Source organism: Balaenoptera physalus (genome assembly GCF_965194825.1).
Source record: "Balaenoptera physalus genome assembly, chromosome: 7".
Lineage (NCBI taxonomy): Eukaryota > Metazoa > Chordata > Mammalia > Artiodactyla > Balaenopteridae > Balaenoptera > Balaenoptera physalus.
Window position 1 is genome coordinate 82651145 of NC_138886.1, and position 23865 is coordinate 82675009.

At 36.6% G+C, this 23865-nt stretch overlaps 1 protein-coding gene across 9 annotated transcripts in view; it reads right to left on the bottom strand.

Moving 5' to 3' along the window:
* The window catches only part of KIF27 (kinesin family member 27), a 95433-nt gene that overhangs the window by 20004 nt on the left and 51564 nt on the right, over positions 1–23865 (bottom strand). For all 9 annotated transcript variants that reach the window (XM_082469591.1, XM_082469586.1, XM_082469584.1 and 6 more), the window contains 5 exons: positions 19225–19338; positions 16441–16617; positions 10579–10794; positions 2164–2370; positions 481–679 (listed from right to left, as the gene is read on the bottom strand). In XM_082469591.1, the coding sequence (XP_082325717.1) occupies positions 481–679; positions 2164–2370; positions 10579–10794; positions 16441–16617; positions 19225–19338 (913 nt within the window). The remainder of the gene's footprint in view (positions 1–480; positions 680–2163; positions 2371–10578; positions 10795–16440; positions 16618–19224; positions 19339–23865) is intronic.

Here is a 23865-nt window from a genome sequence, read left to right on the forward strand (position 1 = left end):
GTAGACTGATTTTGACCTAAGCTCTAACCTTAATGCATAAAATTTATAATTTACTGAAAACTGTAACAATATAACCAGAAATCTGACAGAACCTATCACTTTAATTTTATGAAGGGAAAGTGATTTAAATATCAAGGTTCTATATCCTAGAGATGGGGAATTTTCAATTGTACACCACCAAGCCAGAAGTCATCCCACATTCCTACATAAAAAGTAGACCACAACAAAGTAACAGGATTGCAGCAGTTCTCTGTGTGGCACTGGGGACAGGCAGAGGAGATGGCATTTCAAGCATGAATAGCCCTACATCAAAGTCAACTATCCCAACATGTGGACCAAAACATGTAAAGCACAAAACACATATAAGTAGTAACTGTTTATGCATGTTGGGCTTTAAGTGATTCAATTCTGTCCTACCTTCCTTTCCCAATCCCCCTCCTACACGTCACCTTTACACAACTGATGAGAAGGGGCAGTTACCTTTGAAATGATGTAACAGAAGCTGCATTTTTTGTTCGTGTTCCTTTTGCTGAAGGGTCAGTCTCCGGTCACACTGCAATTTCAGATGTTCCAGTGTAGATTCCAACTCACGAACCACATTATCCCGTTCCAGAACTTTCATTTTAATTTCTTCATTCTGTAACTGTAGTTTCCGTTCAGCTTCTCGCAAATTAACCACCTAGCAAAGACATTTTTTTGATCTTTTAAGTGTGTTTTAGACAGCCTAATATAATAGACTAATTTATTTCTCTTAGACTTCATAAAGATGAACTCCCTTAATCCCCATGGTATAACTAGGCAAATGCTTTGTAATATACCCACAAGATAACCTAACAGCCTTTTTAATTTGTTGAGATTCTGAATTGGTAACAACTTCATTTTAAATATAATGTTGCTCTACTCTAACAATCACCCCTCCATCATTTCTTAGACATGATATTTGTAGTTTACATTTATAATCCTACAACTCTATTTCTCCACTCTAAAAAGATATCAAGAATCTAAAGACTTCTGTAACATCTAGATAATTCTCATTTTTAACTCCAAAATGAATGTTATAAATAAGTGACAGAATTTTTAAGCTATAGAGTTCGGTCTCAGATTGTACATTTAGTCCAGTGGGTTCCTCTCTGCACTGATATAAAGTAAAAACACTTCAGACAATATCTGTGTCACAGAACTTGTTAATAATGTAATGACATTCTCTCCAGAAAAATACTCATTTCTCCAAAGAGTTCTTAAGACCAGAAAATCCACTGACCTTCACCTGGGTGCTCTGGGTTAAGAACCCTTGCTCTAAGAACACCACAGAAGAGTTATCTGTATCAAAGCCTAAGACAATATGCACCATATTTCTGCCCTCCACACACCCAGTGATGGGATGCACTTGCATCAATAATAGAAGCTTACTACTGATGGTAATTATCCGAGAGGAGGGCTGTGTATCACATTTCCATTAATTTAGTCATCTTTATTTCAATTGTCTAACAGAATTAGAACTTTATTTTAAAACTTCTGTGTTTCATTTTTCATTAACTGTCTGCTATTCCCTTAAACTGAATATATTTTTCAGAGAAAAGAGTCATCTACTTGTTTAACACTTCATAATATATATCTTAAGAGAAAACATTAGAGAAAAGACAGATACAGTTTTCAATGCTGTGAAACATCTCTATCAGTAAGCTGTCAAATCTGTATAAAATATTTTAATTTATATTAAGCCCATCCAGGTTAATGCTAAAATCTATTACTATCTTTGTCACTGATGCACCATTTCACCTCCATTTCAATTCATAGGGTATAATAAGAAAGTACAGGTTACCCCTACCCTACAGCAATGAAGGAAAGGGAACCCAAACCTGGAGGGCCCTTGATTTTTCACGAATGCTGAGTAGGAACAATCAAATCTAGAAAACATACAACCAAGAAATAGTGACTGAGGAATATAACTTAAATTCTTTGGTTTTTAAAACTATTCCCGAAAGCCCTTCTTTCAAAAGGCCCTTCAACTTTAAGAACTTCACAAAGTTAGGCCTACATACTTGGATAAGTGCAAAGATTTCAGATGACAACATTCAGTACTGTAAATTCTACATAAGTGTGAGCTGTATAAGCATCTCGACCCCTCTTTATAAGAAAATCCTCTGTCCCTGAAAAACAAACCTTATTGAAATATCTGAAAAGAATAGCTCTAATCTCAACAGGACTCAGGCAGATTAGTTTTTCTAAGACATTTGCTTCACTATGAGAGAGATTTTGAAATGAAGCTCTGAGCGAGTTCTGGCGACTCTGGATACGTTCGTTCTTGTATTCAATTGCAGCTTCCAAAGCTTCAATCCCTTCTTCAAGTTGGAAAAGAACATGTTCTTCCTAGATATAATACAATAGAAATCACTCATTTTAAATGAAACAGTATAACTCGGACTTTGTCATATACTAAGATCTTATTATGCTATTTGAGTCTAATGGACAGTACCATTCTTCTACTAAATTAAAAAAAATGTTTATTGAGTGCTTGCTATGCTACACAATACACTGTGTGTACACACACACAAACACACACACATATATGTAACAAATAATCATTGAATCCTCGTAGTAAACCTTGGGTAGTAAAATGGAAGAGGAAGAAGGTTAGGTGAGTTATGAAACATCCCAAGGTCATAAGCAAATGCTGATCACGGAGGAATACACTTGAACAAAGCCTCAGCCCACACGTTTGACAGTGTTATCATGTTATCTCCCTCCATGGCTCCTAAAGTTCATATTATGTGTCTGTGAGATCTGGAGACCTCGGGGGTCCCTTCAAGGATCTATCAAAACAATATATTGCTAGGAAGGAAAGAAGAAATATATTAAAATAAGTTATTAAGAACTAGTAATCAGAGGAGAGTCTCTAGGGAAAACACACAGTATAGCATAAGAAAAAGTAGTGAGGATTTAAGGACATGAAATATTTCATAAGATTCCTAGGAGATGTCATTAGAGGGAAAATGTAGGCACTAAAAATGGTGGCAGCAAAACCTTTTTTTTCATGTGCCAAAGAAGATTTCCTCTGTAGGAAAAAAAAAATCTGATGAATTCCTGTCAGAAAACCTAGCAGTTCTCTGAATTATCCAAATAACATCTTATTTGGGGGATCTAAATCTCTGGTAAGAAATTATTTTGGACGTGGTAAGACTTGGATATATATTTTTGTATTCCCGTACTTGTGGTGGAGGCCACCTCAACTTTAAGTTCCCTGAGGGCAGATGGTCTTGTCCATACTCACATCCTTATTGCCTAGCACAGTACATATTACATAATTTAAACTCAGTAAGTATCTGCTGAACAACTTAATGAAGGGAGAGGAGAAAAAAACATTTTCATATGTCTTGGGTACCTGACCCAAGTATTTCTCTCCACTCCTCCCCATAGCATTTCAAAGAAAAATAATGTTACTATTTCTGATCTCCCCAAAGAATAGTTAGAAAGACTTCTGGAAGTCCTTTTCTGGAATTCAGGGAAAAGGTAGGTAATAACCTATTCCAATGGGAGACTGAATAATACTTATTTTTTTAAAGCCATTTTATAAAATCTCCTGAAAGAGCCATTTTGGAAAAAAAAATGTTCAGCAGCCATTTTATTTCTTTGTGCAATTACTAACCGTCAAGAATTTGAAGATTTGATAATCACTCCATAAGGAAGAAAATAATATTCACCTTTTTAAGAAAAACAAACTTAAATTCTGAAAGGTACTTAGGTGAATAAGAAGAACCAGAAAATAAAAGTGAATAACCGGGCTTCCCTGGTGGCGCAGTGGTTGAGAGTCTGCCTGCCAATGCAGGGGGCATGGGTTCGAGCCCTGGTCTGGGAAGATCCCACATGCTGCGGAGCAACTGGGCCCGTGAGCCACAATTACTGAGCCTGCGCGTCTGGAGCCTGTGCTCCGCAACAAGAGAGGCCACGATAGTGACAAGCCTGCACACCGCAATGAAGAGTGGCCCCCGCTTGCCACAACTAGAGAAAGCCCTCGCACAGAAACGAAGACCCAACACAACCATAAATAAATAAATTAATTAATTAAAAAGAAAAAAAAGTGAATAACCCAAGAAAATATTTGACTTTAGAATGCACACTATGATTATATTCTACCAAAAACAAATGTGGATAGTTTTCTGCATACAGGTCATTTGTCTCCCTAGGTAGGTTTATTCCTAGGTATTTAATTCTTTTTGTTGCAATGGTAAATGAGAGTGTTTCCTTAATTTCTCTTTCAGATTTTTCATCATTAGCATATAGGAATGCAAGGGATTTCTGTGCATTAATTTTGTATCCTGCAACTTTACCAAATTCATTGATTAGCTCTAGTAGTTTTCTGGTGGCATCTTTAGGATTCTCTATGTATAGTATCATGTCATCTGCAAACAATGACAGTTTTACTTCTTCTTTTCCAATTTGTATTCCTTTTATTTCTTTTTCTTCTCTGATTGCCGTGGCTAGGACTTCCAAAACTGTGTTGAATAACAGTGGTGAGAGTGGACATCCTTGTCTTGTTCCTGATCTTAGAGGAAACGGTTTCAGTTTCTCACCATTGAGAATGATGTTTGCTGTGGGTTTGTCGTATATGGCCTTTATTATGTTGAGGTAGGTTCTCTCTATGCCCACTTTCTGGAGAGTTTTTATCATAAATGGGTGTTGAATTTTGTCAAAAGCTTTTTCTGCATCTATTGAGATGATCATATGGTTTTTATTCTTCAATTTGTTAATATGCAGAAAACTATAAGACACTGATGACAGAAATTAAAGATGATATAAACAGATGGAGAGATATACCATGTTCTTGGATTGGAAGAATCAATATTGTGAAAATGACTATATTACCCAAAGCAATCTACAGATTCAATGCAATCCCTATCAAATTACCAATGACATTTTTTACAGAACTAGAACAAAAAAATCCTAAAATTTGTATGGAGACACAAAAGACCCCGAATAGCCAAAGCAATCTTGAGGGAAAAAAACAGAGCTGGAGGAATCAGACTCCCTGACTTCAGACTATACTACAAAGCTACAGTAATCAAGACCATATGGTACTGGCACAAAAACAGAACTATAGATCAATGGAACAGGATAGAAAGCCCAGAGATAAACCCACACACCTATGGTCAACTAATCTCTGACAAAGGAGGCAAGGATATACAGTGGAGAAGAGACAGTCTCTTCAATAAGTGGTGCTGGGAAAACTGGACAGCTACATGTAAAAGAATGAAATTAGAACACTCCCTAACACCGTACACAAAAATAAACTCAAAATGGATTAGAGACCTAAATGTAAGACCGGACACTATTAGAGGAAACTCTTAGAGGAGAACATAGGAAGAACACTCTTTGACATAAATCACAGCAGGATCTTTTTTGATGCACCTCCTAGAGTAATGGAAATAAAAACAAAATAAACAAATGGGACCTAATGAAACTTAAAAGCTTTTGCAAAGCAAAGGAAACTACAAACAAGACAAAAAGACAACCCTCAGAATGGGAGAAAATATTTGCAAATGAATCAACGGACAAAGGATTAATCTCCAAAATATATAAACAGCTCATGCAGCTCAATATTAAAAAAACAAACAACCCAATCTAAAAATGGGCCGAAGACCTAAATAGACATTTCTCCAAAGAAGACTTACAGATGTCCAAGAAGCAAATGAAAAGCTGCTCAACATCACTAATTATTAGAGAAATGTAAATCAAAACTACAATGAGGTATCACCTCACACCGGTTAGAACGGGCATCATCAGAAAATCTACAAACAACAAATGCTGGAGAGGGTGTGGAGAAAAGGGAACCCTCTTGCGCTGTTGGTGGGAATGTAAGTTGATACAGCCACTATGGAGAACAGTATGGAGGTTCCTTAAAAAACTAAAAATAGAATTACCATATGACCCAGTAATCCCACTACTGGACATATACCCAGAGAAAACCATAATTCAAAAAGACACATGCACCCCAATGTTCACTGCAGCACTATTTACAGTAGCCAGGTCATGGAAGCAACCTAAATGCCCATCGACAGACGAATGGATAAAGAAGATGGGGTACATATATACAATGGAATATTACTCACCCATAAAAAGGAACAAAATTGGGTTATTTGTAGAGACGTGGATGAATCTAGAGTTTGTTATACAGAGTGAAGTAAGTCAGAAAGAGAAAAGCAAATATTGTATATTAACGCATATATGTGGAACCTAGAAAAATGGTACAGATGAACCAGTTTGCAGGGCAGAAATTGAGACACAGATGTAGAGAACAAATGTATGGACACCAAGGGGGGGAAGCGGCGGCGGGTGGTGGTGGTGTGATGAATTGGGAGATTGGGATTGATATATATACACTAATATGTATAAAATGGATAACTAATAAGAACCTGCTGCATAAAAAAATAAATAAAATAAAATTCCAAAATTCAAAAAAAAAAAGAGAAAGGATTACCTAGTACACCTGAGCACAGTGAGCCCCATTATTTGTGAAAAAGACGTAGTTCTGCTGATAACTCTTTCTCCTGCAAAGTAGTAAGTTCATGTTTTCTGCAAGCACAGGAGCTAATATTTATTGCCATAAAACTGACATTTTATAAGACCTGTAAGTTAAAACAGTTTAGAAAGGTCACAAAAAAAAAAACCCAGAAAAAGTAAATGTGGAAAGAGTTTGCTTTTATGTAATGGCTGAGAACAATTTGGTACAAATTTAGTTTCTATAGTTTTGGATCTAAGTTAGGGAAGCACTGAGATAATGTAAGGCAGCATATCTATAGAACCCTGAGGATAGCCCGCTCTAGTGAGGCTCCAGCATATAAATATTTGTGGTTCCATCTAACCCAGCAAAATGTTGTAGGTTGAGAAGAAGAGGGGCAATGGGAAGCTGTCCCAGGATGAAGAATTTGCCACAACTCAAAAGCTTAGATTATCAAGAGCTGACTATGCTTTGTCACACAGCACTGCTTTCCAAACGTGCACCAGGGAGCTTGTAAAAATGCAGACTTCTAATTCAGCAGGTCTCGGTGGTGCCTGAGGCTCTGCGTTTCTAACAGACTCCCAGGTGATACTATTGCTGCTGGTACAGAGATCACACTGAGAGTAACAAGGATCTAAAGCAGTGGTCTCCAAACATTTTAGATCACAAATTTCCCATTAGTAAAAAACAAACACGACAAACGAAACCTTTTGAGCAAGCACTGCATGTATTTCTCTATAAATTATATGCATTTTCTAATGATAAAACATGAAATTGAAAATGTAAAAGATGAAATAAACATAGACATTCATATGTATTCTTCCTATACTCCACTTATTAGGTAACTGTTCTGCATTATTAGAAAAATAGAGTTCAAATATTTTATTTTTTCTAAATTTTAGTTTCTGGATTTTACCCCCCAAAAAAGGAGGTGATTTGTCTATATTAAATTGTTGGGTAATCCTGTACTAGTATAGTGATCTAAAACCTTTCTATCATTTCCCATGAAGTAATACAATTAGAAAAAATATTGTGATTTATTGTGGAAAGAAAAAATAATTCTGAGCAAGTTTAAAGACATCAAAACAGCAAACCATTCCACCTAGATTTTACTGATGTCTTGTGTCACAGCAGAATCTCATGTTCCCGATCGCCTGCTACTGGAGATCTATTTAGTACTATCAATCTTGGCGTGAAAACAGTGGTGAGAGCAGAGCCCATTTCAAAGCTACACTAAGAAGAACCAACCATGTGGAAGCAGGGTGCACAGACGCTCACAGGACTAAATGGAACCCCACCAACTGTAGGAGGCTCACCCTTCCCTCAAACAAATCCAGGGTGGCTGCCAAACAGGTATCATGCATTGTGCTGCATTTTCACCACAAAACACTACATAATGTTTTTAGTTACAGAATTCCTCATGAAATAGAAACTTAAATGTTTCTTGAAGATAAGAATTGACCCTCTAGAAATGCAGATGGCCAACAGGCAAATGAGAAGATACTCAACACTGCTAATCATCAGGGAAATGCAAATCAAAACCACAATGTGATACCACCTCACACCTGTCAGAATGGCTATCATCAAAAAGAACACAAATAACAAATGTTGGTGAGGATGTGGAGAAAAGGGAACCCTCATACACTGTTGGTTGGAATGTAAATTGGTGCACAGTGGAAAACAGTATGGAGGTTTCTCAAAAAACTAAAAATAGAACTACTATATGACCCAGCAATTCCACTCCTGGGTACATATCCAGAAAAAAAAAAAACACTAATTAGAAAAGACACATGCACCCCATTGTTCACAGCAGCATTATTTACAACTGCCAAGACACAGAAGCAACCTAAGTGTCCATCAACAGACGAATGGATAAAGAAGAATTGGTATATATATACAATGGAATACTACTCAGCCATAAAAAAGAACAAAATTTTGCAATTTGCAGCAACATGGATGGACTTGGAGGGCATTATGCTAAGTGAAATAAGTCAGAGAAAGACAAATGCTATATCACTTATAGGCAGAATCTAAAAATTACAATAAACTAGTGAATATAACAAAAAAGAAGCAGACTCACAGATATAGAGAACAAAATAGTGGTTACCAGTGTGGGGGGAGGGGCATTATAGGGGTGGGAGTATGGGAGGTACAAACTATTGGGAGTAAGATAGGCTACAAGGATGTATTGTACGACACAGGGAATATAGACAATATTTTGTAATAATTGTAAATGGAGTGTAACCTTAAAAATTGTACAAAAAATAAAAATTAAAAAAAGAATGGACACTCTACCCCTCTGCAAACATAATTTGCTCATTCCCATCTCTATGCCTTATTTAACAGTGTTCTATCTAAAATGGCCTTCTTTCTTATATCAATATATACCATGTTTTTCATAATCCAGCTCAAGATTCTGATCCACCAAGGCTGCCTTAATTGAATCTTCCCCCAAATGATCACTGCATTGTTTTATATAAATAATGTAATAAGTATAGCTTTATTACATTATCTATAACTTGCTTTTTTATGTTCTTCAGGGTTTAGAGTTTTCTCATCTTTCTGTCTGTCTCCTCAGATGTAGTATGAATTCCTCAAGAGAAGCATAATGTTTTCTCCTTCTTTTTTTTTCTCCCATAGGGCCCAGTAACTGTCCTGGGCAGGCAAGAATTCCTTAAATCCTCATATGTTTTGCTGAATCTAAGGCTTTCAGACCTTCAAATCTGTAGGCTTGGGGCTCCAATTTAACAGCCTCAGGAGGACAACCTCATTCTGTGATCCTTGGCAAAGCTACCCCAATTAAGTTATAAAATAGGGCAGTAGAAGCTTATAATGTCACATAGCCCCCAATCAAGGTTGTCTTCAATTTCTTTCATCAACTCAATGAACAATAATGTCATGAAATCCTTTCCCCTGTTCCTTCTTAACCAGCCCCTTTCACTTCTTGTCACACTTGCTCCAATCTAAAACACTACAAGATAGATGATTCCCAGCCACTTACTTTCTCTTAGCAGCTTTCCCTTACTTTGGACATCAACTATAAATATTTGCAGAGAAAATCCAGGCTCAAAAGTTCATCTTTGGGACTTCCCTGGTGGCGCAGTGGTTAAGAATCCGCCTGCCAATGCAGGGGACACAGGTTCGAGCCCTGGTCCAGGAAGATCCCACATGCCGCAGAGCAGCTGAGCCCGTGCACCACAACTACTGAGCCCGTGAACCTAGAGCCCGTGCTCCGCAACAAGAGAAGCCACTGCAATGAGAAGCCCAAGCACTGCAATGAAGAGGAGCCCCCGCTCGCTGCAACTAGAGAAAGCCCGCACACAGCAACAAAGACCCAATGCAAACAAAAATAAATAAATAAAATAAATTTAAAAAAGAAAAAAAAAGTTCATCTTTGTCTGATAAAGTAATAAGGTATGGATACCACTGAAGTAAAATTTTGAGAAGACAAAGTCTGGGACAGTTTGCTAGCCAACAAATGAAACATCTTTTACATAGTTAAAAAAAATAAAGGTGAGAGAAGCCATATCCTCCCCTAAATGAAAAATCCTAAAAGGTATTTTTATTGGGGTTTGAGTTTTATGCATCTACTTGGCTAGGACTTAGAGTGGAACATGCTCCCACACTTTCTGAAAGAATTAACCCTTAATGACCTAGACATCTGTTATATGTGATGAATTACCAAGTCTCATTCAAGAAAGATACATAGAGAGAAGACAGGTGCCCTCTTTGGAAGAAATGAAAAAAAGTGTCCCTCAAATCTTTTTCTGTGTTCTGTGATTTCAGATGAGAAACCCCAGCTGAGAAAGACCATACTCAAAAGAAACATTAGTCTCCCAGTCCCTGGCAATGCCTGGAAGGAGCCACGTTCATGGACCTCTACGAGAGGACATCACAGTCTCTAGTCAAGCATGCCTCATGGCGCCAAACAGGTGACAGGTAGACTCATTACATCTGACAAAAGTCTCAAGGAAACAAAGTTGACCAGATTTATCATTTTTATGTTTAAGTAACAAAGATGGAGGAAATCATCCAAGTGATCCACCATACAGCACTTCTAGTTCCAAAGCATACTGACTTACTTCAGGTGATAACACACTACCATTTTTAAGTTTCTCATCCACGCTGTTTCTTCGTCTCTGTAGCTGATCCTTTTCTTTCTGGAGGGCTTGAACTTGTTCTGAAATCTTTATTTTCTCCTCAGCTGTGCTGTTCTGGAGCTGCACATTCTTTTCAGACAACTCTTGGTCCAACAAGATCAGGCGAGTTGATATTTTCAAACTATCTGTGTTTAAAGCCTAAAAAGACAATCAACCAGACACCCCAAGATCAGTTATTAGAAATCCAGACTGTAAATAAATTAGGAAAAACAGAGAAAATTACTAAGTGAACATATTTTTTAGCTTTTACATTATTGTTTTCTCCCATGGATTTTTTTGGGGGGCTGGGGAGCTTCATTTTCTAAAATCTTAAGTTGAATACCTTTTTTTAAAAAGTGGAGATTTTTCAAACAATGGATTTATTACTAAGTATTGCTTGGCCAAACCAGACTATACAACACAGGTTTGAGAGGCAGTATTTTTCTTTTGTATTATTTTCCAAATTAAACTTTTCTTTCTTGGCCTGTTACATAGTAGAATTAATTATGTTAACATTTCCCAGAGGTTGACATTTGGTTTGTTGTTATTTAAACATACAATTTGTTTCTACTCTTATTTCATTCCGGTCAAAATTATGGCCAGTTAGATTTACGGTGATCTTCATTATGACCAATTTAAGATAATCTTAAAAAGAGTTTTTCGTCAAAGTAATTATATGTATATACTGCCATAAAGTTTAATAATTTTTTTAAAAAGCAGTCCCCTACCCAACACTTTCCCCTGAGTCCTGCTCCCTAGAAACAACCATCTTTAACCTTTTAAGCTATTTCTTCTGGTGTTTATGTCCATGTTTCTAAATAACATTACCAATTTTAGATACTGTCTGCTGATTATCTATTATGGAAGACAAGGATTTAGCACTCCTATGCCTCCTCTTCTGTACTTCCCCTCCCTCTATTCTCCCAACATAAGTTGTATTACAGTTTTTAGATAAACCAATGGTCAGTTTACATGATTTTGTGAAGACATGAACATTCTGCCTGGAGCCGCCATCCTCCTGCTCCAAACTGGACTAGTTGTTCCTGGACTTCCTCTGGTATTATCCTGAAAATTTCCAGTTAGATCACATTTGCAGGATCCTGAGTCTTCCTTTATCATAGCTTGCACCCTCATTTTTAAGGAGCACATCCTCTAGTAGTTTCCTGAGACAGGCTAGGTAGTAGATAATTTTTTCACCAGAAAATATCCTTATTCTACCTTCCCATTTGATTGATAGTTAGGCTAAAAAGAGAATCCTTGTTTGGAAACCATTTTCCTTGTGAGTTTTAAGACTGCTTCAGGTCTTTTAACTTCTAAATGAAGAAGGCTGAGAAGTCTAATGCCATTCTGACTCTCAAGGTTTTCAAGTGACTAGTCTTCTATCTGGAAGCTTTCAGGATATATTTTTTCCCTTAGTGTACTCAAAACTTCACAATGATATGCTTTTACTACTCTTTGCTGTGCCTTTGATAAGTTATTTCAACCCAGAGTCTTATATCTTCAGTGCTGGCAAATTTTTTGTATTATGTCTTTGATAATTTCCTCTTCTCCTGTTTTCTCTGTTGTATCTTTCTGGAATTCCTGTTACTTGGATGATGGACTTTGTGGGTTTACCTGCCGATTAAATTTTATTCCTCCTAATTTCTATTTATCTTTTTATTTACTTTCTGAAATACTTCCTTAACATTATCCTCCAATCCTTTTAATTTCCAAAAGTTCTTTCATGTTTTTTATAGCCTGCAATTCTTGTTTTATGGATAGAGTATCATCTTTTACCACCTTGAAGATATTAAGGTTTTTTAAGAAGTTTTTTCAGCTCCTTGCTCTAATTTATCTGAGCTTCTTTTTTTTTTTCCTTCTGTTTTGGCCTCTGTCTTTAATGTTAGTAGCATTCCTGAAATACCCATCATACTTAAGAGTCAGGTATTAAAATCCTGATAAACTGCGGTGGGTAAGATGTGTCACAATAGGGTATGTCTGGGATATGGCCACTTAGTTGGGGGCTCCCAAATGTAAATTTTTTAAGGTATTTTTTTCTGTGACTGTTTCAGAAAAATCCACCAATCTCCTGCTGGGAAGTATAAGTCTGGCTGCCAGCATTTTGGGATCCAAGTAGGGGTTAGGAAATGGATATCTCAGGATTCAGACTTTCATTCATTCCCTGTTTATTTTGACTTACCCCAGCGCTCTGCTGTGCCTGGTTCAATCTTCAGAAAATAAATCATCTAGTCCCAGAATCAGAAAAGGATGCTTTCCTGACTATGCCCTGTTTTCATCCTTAGGCCTCACTCCTGCCGTCTAAAAATCATGGTCCCTTCATTTCTGAGTCTTTTTCATGTTTATGTGAATTATATCTCATAAAGCTGTTATAAAAAAAAAAAAAAAAGCTAAAGTTAAAGGCTTGGCTCTCATTGATGTCCCTCTTCTAGACATTTGGATTTCAGCTTCTTCTGTTCTGCTAAGTCAGTAACCACTTATCTATCTGCTTTCCATCTTACATTTTTTGGTAACCTTTTGTCCTCTGTTGTCTCCCCTACTGTTTTTTCCCTTTATGGGTTTATAGTTTTTTTGAGTAATAGCTTTACTAAAATATAGTTCACATACCATACAATTCACCTATTTAAAGTGTATAATTAGATGGTTTTTAGTATATTCGCCAAGTTGTGTAACCATCACCAGAATCAATATTAGAACATTTCGTCAGCCCCAAAAAAGAAACCCCATGCCCACTAGCAGTCATTCCATTTCCTCACCAAGCCCCCACCCAGTCTTAAGTAACCAGTATTCTACTTTCTGTCTCTATGGAACGGCCTACTGTGACTGGCTTCTTTCACTTAACATAACGTTTTCAGGGTTCATTCATGTTGTAGAATGTATTAGTGCTTCATTCCTTTCTATTGCTGAATAATATCCCATTATTTCATTTATATATTATCAGTTGAAGGACATTTGGGTTGTTTTCATTTTTTGACTATTATGAATAATGCTGTTATGAACATTCATGTACAAGTTTTTCTGTGCACGTATGTCTTCACTTGTCTTGGATATACACCTAGGAGTGGAATTGCTAGGTCATTTGGTAATTCTATGTTTAACCTTTGGAGGAACTACAAGATAGTTATCCAAAGCAACTGCACCATTTTACAATCCCACCAGCAGTGTATGAGAGTTCCAATTCCTTCATATCCTCATTAACACTTATTATCTATTTTTCTGATTATAGCCATCCTAGTGGGTGGGAAGCAGTATCTCATTTAAATTTTGGTTTGCATTTACCTGACGGCTAATGATGTTGAGCATCTTTTCATGTGCTTATTGGCCATTTGTATATCTTCTTTGAAGAAATTTCTATTATATCCTTTGCCCATTTTTTAATTGGGTTGTCTTTTTATTATTGAGTTGTTAGAGTTCTTTATCTATTCTAGATACAAGTTCTTTATCAGACATATGATTTGCAAATATCTTCTCCCATTCTGTGGGTTATCTTTTCACTTTCTGGATAACGTCCTTTGCATCACAAACATTTTTAATTTTGATGAAGTCCAATTTATCTAATGTTTCTTTTGTTGCTTGTGCTTTAGGTGTAATAGCCAAGAAACCATTGCTTAACCCAAGGTCACAAAGAGTTATACCTATGTTTTCTTCTAAGACTTTTATAGTTTTAGCACTTACATCTAGGTCTTTGATTCATTTTGACTTAAATCAGTATATGTTATGAATATAGGCTTTTTTATATCATGTTTCTTGTCTGAAATGCATATGATCGCATCTTATGGTATTTCTTAAATACTGAAAAAATATGTAATATTATTCTTAAGACTTTTGTTTTAAAAAGAACCCAGAAATATGTCTCAAGTTTCTGTTCTGTTTTATTAAAACAATCTTCAAAGAATCAATTTTGCTATGATTTCCTGTGGGTTTCCTTTATTTGCACTCTCTGCTTACCTCAGTATGTTCTGACTTCCTAAATATTACATCTTGTTGAAACTAGAAAACCGCTATTTTCTTTTCTTTCTTTCCCCTGTATCATGAAGTAAATGTATTTCAGAAGTCTCCTTCTTATTCCTTTTTTATTTTTTCCTCTTTTTTCTTTTGTGATACAGAACATATCATAAAGGTGCCAGGTATTTTCTTCTATTTATTCACTTGATACGTTAATTTGTTAACCTCCTTTGCTGTCATTTACGTGGGTCACAGCTTTTAAAACCTGACCCTGACAGCCAATGTAAACAAGCTACCTGGATGTAGCACCAGCAACTAGGCTGGTTGGAGGGGCTGCCCCTACCCCAATGTCCAACAGCCTGCTGCTAAAAGCTATTTCAACATGTTTGCGGAACAGAGGACAGAGCAGAGGTTAAGTGCAGGTCCCCATGCCTGTCCACCTGTTATACTGAGGTGGAGAAGTTAAGAACATGTCACCATCACCTCAGATCCCAGTGGTCTAGATGCTGGATGACAGGCAGGTTTAATAAAGGGCAGGTCACTGATCTCTCTGCTCCATGACTCAATATGATAGACTGACCCCAGACTCAAGGCCAGCTGGAGGCAAAGGTTTGTGCAGACAGTCTTTGTCAAGTCTGGGGCAAGCTAGCTTCATTTTTAGATGCTATTGTTGCTACTGCTATTATTGAAAGTATGTATATATCTAATATATATATACATATATCTAAAAAAGCTTCTCCTGGTCCTTCTACTCCCTCCACAATCATTCCTTTTTCAAAACCTGAAACTGAGGTGAAGTCCTTCATAAAACCACTTCTTTGACTGGCTCAGAGAACCCAAGTCCTACAACAAAATTTTTTGTAAAGATACCCTTGTCTTTTTTTTTTTAACTTTATTTATTAAAAAAAATTTTTTTTGGCTGCATTGGGTCTTCATTGCTGCGCATGGGCTTTCTTTAGTTGCAGCGAGTGGAGGCTACTCTTCGTTGCGGTGAGTGGGATTCTCATTGCGGTGGCTTCTCTTGTTGCGGAGCACGGGCTCTAGATGCGCGGGCTTCCGTAGTTGTGGCACGTGGGCTCAGTAGTTGTGGCTCGTGGGCTCTAGAGCACAGGCTCAGTAGTTGTGGTACACGGGCTTAGCTGCTCGAGGCATGTGGGATCATCCCAGACCAGGGATTGAACCCATGTTCCCTGCATTGGCAGGCGGATTCTTAACCACTGTGCCACCAGGGAAGTCCCCCTTGTCTTTATAATTAGAAAAAGAAACAAATCTTCATTATACAAACTCTCCTTTCTTTTATAGGAAACCTGCAAACCCCTGTGAGTAGTGATAGAACGTTTTCAAGTCTATTCTTCCAAATTATCAATGTTCACTCTACAGCATCAAATGGTACAATTTATTTTTAAAATATCCACTAAGGTTAATAATAGAGGCTGCCAGGGGAAATGGTGAATTATTGCTTAATGGTTACAGAGTTTCTGTTTGAGGCAATAAAAAGTTTGGAAATAGACAACAGTGATGGTTGTACCACACTGTAAATGTAATTAATGCCGCTGAATTGTACACTTTAAAATGGTCAAAATGATAAATTTTATGTTATGTATAATATACTACAATTTTTTAAATACCCCCAAAAAGTTAATAATAAGTAAATCATACTTGGTAGAACATTGAACATTTTACTTCAAGATAGATTTTAGTGATAGTCATTAAATAAGCACCAATAAGCGAAATACACTGAAAACCAGAAAAGTTTTCTTTTGGTTTCTAACTTTACAGTGGTATGATTTACTTCATAGAGAAAAATAAATCCTAGTTTATATGGCTTACAACCAGAATCAAAGAGCATATTAAATAGAATACCTGACTAGATCGTAACTTCTTATTTTCCAGATGGCTCTTCTCCTGTAACAGGGCCTCCTTCTTACAAACTATGGCCTCCCGTTTCTTTAAGTCTTCTTCCAGCTCCTCTAATTCTTGGCGTTGGTTCAGAACTTTCTCTACTTCTTCATCTAACCATTTCTTTTGCTCATCCAATTTCTACATTAAAATTCCAAAGAAATGTTATAATTTGTTTTTCTTCACCATAAAATTTATACGGTAATAATATAACTTCAGATTGACTAAAACACCTTAAATGAACATTTAAAAACTATCTGGAATACCTTAAATGAACAGTGAGAATAATAAAATAGTGTCTGTCCAAAACTGTCAAGAAATAAGTGGTTCTAAGTTAACATCTTTCTGTGTTGTTTTATAAGGAATTAAAATTTATTCCACAAATATGTTTGAGTCTGAGATTTTTCAGGCTGACAGTTTTCTTTATATTGAGAGTTAGTTCTGAGAACATGCTGGAAATCTTCTCTGTTACAAAGGTGCACACCTCTATCACAGCACTAATACTACTGATTGTTCTACGGTCTTTCTCCCCTACTTGAGCTCCTTGACTGATTGCAGGGACAGTGCTTTTTGCCTCTCTAGCCCCAGTGCCTGCTCTACTGCCTGGCCCATGATTGGCTTTCAATAAAATGTTAAATGAATTCTTGATTCAATCAATCAACTAATGAGGTGAATAAATGAATACACATTGTGGAAGACAGAGATGATGGAGCATGGAAATCCACTCTGCATTGTAGCCTGTCAACATCAAATAATTACAAAATAAAATAAATTGAGCTATAAAGATTTCCAAAACAAACATCTCAGTATTCTCTTGAGTTAAGGATACCCAGAAATAAGTACAAACAAAAATGTGAATGGAATGACTGTCCAAGATGAACTCTACCAAGTGCCCATCTGCACTGGGACATAGTAATGAAGCAATGCCACCTAAATAACAAATAATAAGAAAACAAAGCAATATAGTACTATTTTCCAGTTCTTCTCAAACTTGATAAAAACTGTCCCTAGAAATCTATATTAAGACAATAAGAAGTGAATATGCATGAGAAAAAGAGAGCAAAGTGGCCAAGGCAAAGCAGGTCCAGAGCTATGTAGTTTTCCATCCAGACCTAGATAGTATGGTCCTATAAGCAACAGCACATCCAAATAATATTGAGGCCTAAAATAGCAGCTCTACAATTATTAGGAACAGGAAGCATATCCCAGAGCAACTACAGAAATACTTTAGCTTTGTTATATCCAGCTATACCTTAGAAACTCCATATATAAGACCCTATGAAGACTAGCAATTAACTTAAAACATATTCTCCAAACATTTCTTGACTGTGAGTGGGGTTTGAAAGATGAATAACAGATATTCTGTAAGCTCCATTACAACAGGAAAGAAACCAAAAAATTATGACGGTTGATAATAAATGTTGTATACAGCTAACTCCTAGGTACTATGTATGCAAAAATGGAAGGAGAGATCGGTTCTGTCTGAGAAACGGAAGAAATGTCAGTGCCAGCCTCACAGAGTAGGCAATATTTTAGCTGTGCTTTGAAAAATGGGTAGGAGTCTGCTAACATAATACAGGTTTTTTTAGGGAAATAATAATAAATGAATGGATTTTTCTGCATTTGATATAATAAAGGTTATGATTTGTGCAATTCACTGTATCTTAGTAACTTTTCTGAAAATTTCTTATTTTGTCTTTTCTTAAAATAAATATTCCTACCACACAGTTCCAATTTTAAATACTCTCTTCTTGTAAGAGAGCTTCATATCAAATCAATGTCCTAGTAAAAGCTCTTTGGATAGTCATATTGATTAATTTATAATCTTGTTCTTGTTTAGAGTCAAATTCTGGAAAATGTTGTTTTACAACATTAAAAAGCATGAAGGTTTTTGTTTGTTTGTTTGTTTTATTATTATATTTAACCTGACATAATCAGTGCAAGCTGTGGGAATCTATTATTGTATTCATTTAAAATTGAGATCCTTAACATTCTGAAAAGCAGGTCTAACTATTCTATGCATTCCTACCTCACCTACTCCCCCACATACCCTTCCACCCAGAAATATTACCAAGCACGTCAGAGAGAGAGCTCTTCAACTAATTTCTAAAATACACTAGTAAAATAACTGAGAATACATTCATGTCCTAAATTTTACTATTAAAATATATAAGATTTAAGAAGAGAGAGCAAATAAATTTTTCAGAATTAAGGTGATGTATTTGCATTTGAGGGTAATTACAGTTTTAAGCACAGTAATCTTAAGACTTTTAGAACTGCCATTTCTAATTTCATAAAATTAAAATTTTGTTTCTTTGAGCTTTGATATTAATCTATGGATTTCATTTTTTAAATGTGGCACTAAAACAATAGCTTTTTAATATATTATATATGGTGCATATACAATTTGGTTGTGCTTGAGTAGAGAGCTCTTATCTTTAGAAATATATGTTTCCAGGTGAATAAACCAGTCTTGACATGGGAATAAATACAATCTAGTTTTCATGTTTATATTCCACAACATTCAAATAAACCCATTTCTACTGAAATAAGAATATAGCACATTTCCGGATGGGAAATTAATTTTTTAATAACACAAAAAATTCACAAGAAATATTAGAAATTTTGTACTCGAGTGGCAAAGTCTAGTGTTTGAAGATTTTATTCAGAGTCCACCACTTTTTACCCCTACTTAGACAATCATCAAATTGCAGAGAAACCGGGAAACACTAAATAGAATCGACAAACCTGGAGTTGGTCTATACTTCCAAACGAACCTTTTCTCCTTTTCATCTTAAATGCATCAAGGTCCTCAGCTTTCAGTTTTAGACCTTCTTCCTGTTCTGTTTTTAACTGTAGTTCCTATAGAAAACAGGAATTGAAAATACCTCATTGCTTTTACTACATGGTCATCATTAAATATTTATGCAGATAATCATTTTAACATTTACTTTCTTAGTTGCAAAAAGAAAGAAAACGAGTAGATGAAGGTTGGGGCCATTTAAGAAGAAAATAATGTTAGCCCCTCATTCAAGCAATAAAATCTCACAGTAAAAATCAGGATTTACTAGAAAAACTAGGTATTTTTTTTCATTCTTTGCCAGTGTTACAAATTTGCATAACAGGGATAAGAGTATGAAAATTATAAATCTGCTCTTCTCTTCTGCCTTTCTGAGTTCACTACCTTCAGTTAGTCCACCCAACGCACCCATCTGCAATGGGGATATTAGAATTTATCACAGGAGAAATGTAAAAAGAAAAGTTATATTCAGTTTCCAGCATTCAAAAATCAGATTTTGCAGCATGAAAATAGTCTTTCAAGACTGATCATGGTCCTCCGAAGAGTATTTTCCAAATTCCTTTAGTTTCCATTCACATCTTAAGAGTCAAGTCAAGAGGGCCCTTGTGTTCTGCTGGGGTTTAGAGACGATGTTGCCATCCACCACCAAAGCTTAGCAGGAATCAGGAAGGAGGCCATGAACTCAAAGTGAACTGGTCCGCACTGCTATTTCTTACTGGTCCATGATGGATAAGTACAGAAATTAAAAGTAAGTGTTTAGAACCTTTTACAACAATTTAACAGAATAATTTTATGTCTGTTGAATCTAATAATTAAAAGATAGACTTGTATATTTTAGTTTTTATTTCATTTTTCTACTAGTTCTTGTTTACAAAGGTATTGGGCTGTGACAAATTAATAATAAAATGAAAATTGTATCTTTTCCATAGGTAATTTCAGAAGTACTGATAAAAAGGAAGTAAAAGGGAAGTCTACCATTTTCCAGCCCTGGAAATGGAAGAAAGGAGAAAAGAGACAGTAAAAAAGATGTGTGTCCCAATTTTCTTCTCTCTGAGTTTTGGCCCAGAAAGGGGATGATAAATAAAGGTATCACTGAGAGCAGACGGAGAAAATGAGGACTGCAGCGCAGAGGCCTCACACCCACATGGTTCTGCCCAGTCTTGCTGAAAGAACAGAGAAGTACGATCAGGAAACAGAGACTAATTGGACTCCTTGGCCTCAGATGACGAGGATCCTGAGTTGAGAACAAATAGGGGTCAGTTATTGTGGGGAATTGACCCCAAAACTGAAGGTGAGGACAGGCCACTGGGCTAGCAAGCTAGATGGAAGATAGTCTAGCAGGGATTTATAATGCCATTAGGAGATGAGATGAAGCCAAAGCACCTCCAGGCTCTAAGCTGAAAGTGAGACCAATCTATGAACTATACTGGCTTCACATCAAGTGCCAGCAGGGAAAGGTGAACAAGAGAGAGCAGATTCCAGCCAGTCACATCCAAGGACCAAATGAAACTCAGAAAGTCCCTTCCCCCTCAACACCATGTGATGCAATAAAGCTACACACCCGAACACCACATATACCAGACTCTATCTTTGAGAATCATGGGGAGGAAGAGGCCAAGAGACTGAATATTCTTATTCAAGAGAACTGAGAATTATTTGAAGGAAATGTTTAAACTATCAGAATAAGGTTTGAACAGACTGGTTATTTGGTTAGTTCCCATGATATTTCCAGAAATTCTTGTGACATGGTTTGGGCAGGGCAGGGTGGGAGGGGTGTCATAAGGAACACAGGTCTGCTATAGACTAAAGAAATTTTCTATGCCCACTTGAGTTGAATTATGAGTGCATTTGGACCCTGTTATATTTACTACCCATTAAATTTTCATGCTTCCCTAGCTCTAGTTCACAGTTATAATTTAGCCCCTGTCACAGTCACAGCAACTTCAGGATGCTGAAATAAAGGCACCTTATACTGGAGCTGACTACCTACTATTCTTATTCTTCTACAAATGCTTTAAAAGTGTACTGCAGGTGGTCTAATCCCCTCTTTTGCATGTTGCTCTAGACATTATTACCTTTACCTTATATTGTAATCTCTATTATAATAGTAAAATAACTGTCTACCAGGTACTGTGCTACACTTTTTACATCTATTTAATTATCCCATTTAATCCTCACAATAATCCTGTGAAACAGATACCATAATAAATCCCATTTTATAGATGAGGAAATTGGTGCTTAGAGAAGTAAAAAGCCCAGGTCACATTTCAGGGGTTCCCATACCTTTCCTTTATAGCTCATCCATAGTCTTCAGTTAAGAACTGCTGCTCTACGGAGAACCTATGCAGAAGTCATAGTATTCTCTGGAAATGGTTTAGTCAAGTGAAAAATGGAATGTTAGAGAGTTAGCTCCAAACAGAAGACAAGATATCCCTTAGGACTCTGAGCAGGTTTTGTTTTTGCATGAAGTAGTAGAAACTTCAATATATCTTTGGGGCAGACTGTTCCTTTTTCTGGAATACTCATTCTTCCCCTTAAATGGGTCATATTTCCCTAGAATGAAAGAAGGAACAAAATTACCCTAGATAAGAATGTAAAAAGTTTAAGTTACAGGCAGAGTTGCAGTTCAGCAGACTATGCATTCTGCTCAAAAGTTTTTTTCTTTTCCCTAAACATAGATTTAGAGAGTGCTATGTCTTGTTGGTTTAAGCCAGGGTTCATGAGAGATGAGAAGCTGAGACCCAAAGACCACAGGACTGACAGGCAGGCCTGATCCTCACACTGGAGGAAGGACAGCAACGAACAGACGAGGCTGTTGGCAGTGAAATGAGAATTGAACAGATTCAAGATATTTAGAAGACTCAATTTATAGGACTTTGTGGTTCATTGGATATGGGTAATGAGGAAGAGGACAGAGTCAAGGATGACTGCTAAATTTCTAGCTTACCCAACTGAATGCATTGAAATGTCATGTAAAGTACACTGGAAAACTATATTTTCTCCCCCATGAAGGGAGCAGGGAGGAGGAATAGTGGGGAGATAAGTAAGGGAATTCATCTATAAGACAACCTAATAAAGATGTCAATGGTTGGATATATGAATCCAGAGCTCAAATGGCAAATCTGGTATTAAGGATTAAATCTGGGAGTTGTCAGAGTTAAACTGCAGTCATGGAAAAAGACAAGGTGAGAGGTCACCCAGGACCGAGTATGGAAGATAAGAGGGCATAGGCTAGAGCCCTGAGTAATTCCCATAGGTAAGGAAATGATAGTGTAGGATAAGCTAGCAAAGACAAAGAACAAGCAATAAGAGAAGAAAAAACAAGGTGAGTATAATTTCACAAAGGCAAAGGGGGAAATATTTCAAGATGGAGGGAGTGGTGAACTATGGTGGATGCAGCTGAGGTGTGACAGAGAGAGCACTAGTGAACTGCTCAAGAGCTTTGAAGTGAACGGTACAGCCAAGACCCAGAAACCAGACTGGAGAGGAGAAGAGAACAAATGAAAGGAAAGGAAACAGAATCAAATACAGTAAACTTTTCCAAGAAGTTTGGTTATAAAGGGGAGAAGTGAGAGAGAGAAATATAAAGTTGAAGGAGAATAATTTTAGGATAAGAAAAGTCTAAGATGTTTAAAGAAAGAATCTAGGAGAAGAGGAAAAGCTGAAAATACAGGAAGAGAAAAAGACAAATGAGATAAAGCACGTAAGCGCTTAGCACAGTACTGACTGAAGACAAATAATAAATGTTATTTACTGCTATAATAATGATTATTACCATTATTATTAAGAATGAGTAACTCAAGGAAATTAAGAAAGCAATTCCATTTATAATAACATCTAAAATAATAAAATATCTGGGAATAAATTTAACCAAGGAGGTAAAAGACTAGTACACTAAAAATTATAAAACATTCTGAAAGAAATTAAAGAAGATTTAAATAAATGAAAAGACGCCCCATGCTCACGGATAGGAAAACTTAATATTGTCATGATGCCAATACTACACTAAGAGATCTACATAGTCAACACAATCCATATCAAAATTCCAATGGCTGGGACTTCCCTGGTGGTCCAGTGGTAAAGAATCCGCCTTCCAATGCAGGGGACTTGCGTTCAATCCGTGGTCAGGGAACTAAGATCCCACATGCCGCAGGGCAACTAAGCCCACGTGCCACAACTACTGAGCTTGCGCGCCTCAATGAGAGAGCCTGTGTGCTGCATACTACAGAGTCCACGCACCCTGGAGCCCATGCGCCACAACTAGAGAGAGAAAACCTGCATGCCACAACTAGAGAGAAGCCATTGCGCCACAACAAAGAGCCTGCACCACAATGAAAGATCCTGCATGCCTCAACTAAGACCAGATGCAGCCAAAAAAATAAAGAAAATAAATAAATTTTTAAAAAGTGGATCTACAGAGAAAAAGCCAAGAACGGATCGTCGTAAAAGGAATAATTTGAAAATAAAAATTTGTTGAGTGCTGCTGTTAAAAAAAAAAAAAAAAAAAAAAGAACCATGCATTAAACACAATTAAAGCATTAAAAAAGAAATTGCAATGGCCTTTATTGCAGAAACGGAAAAGCTGACCC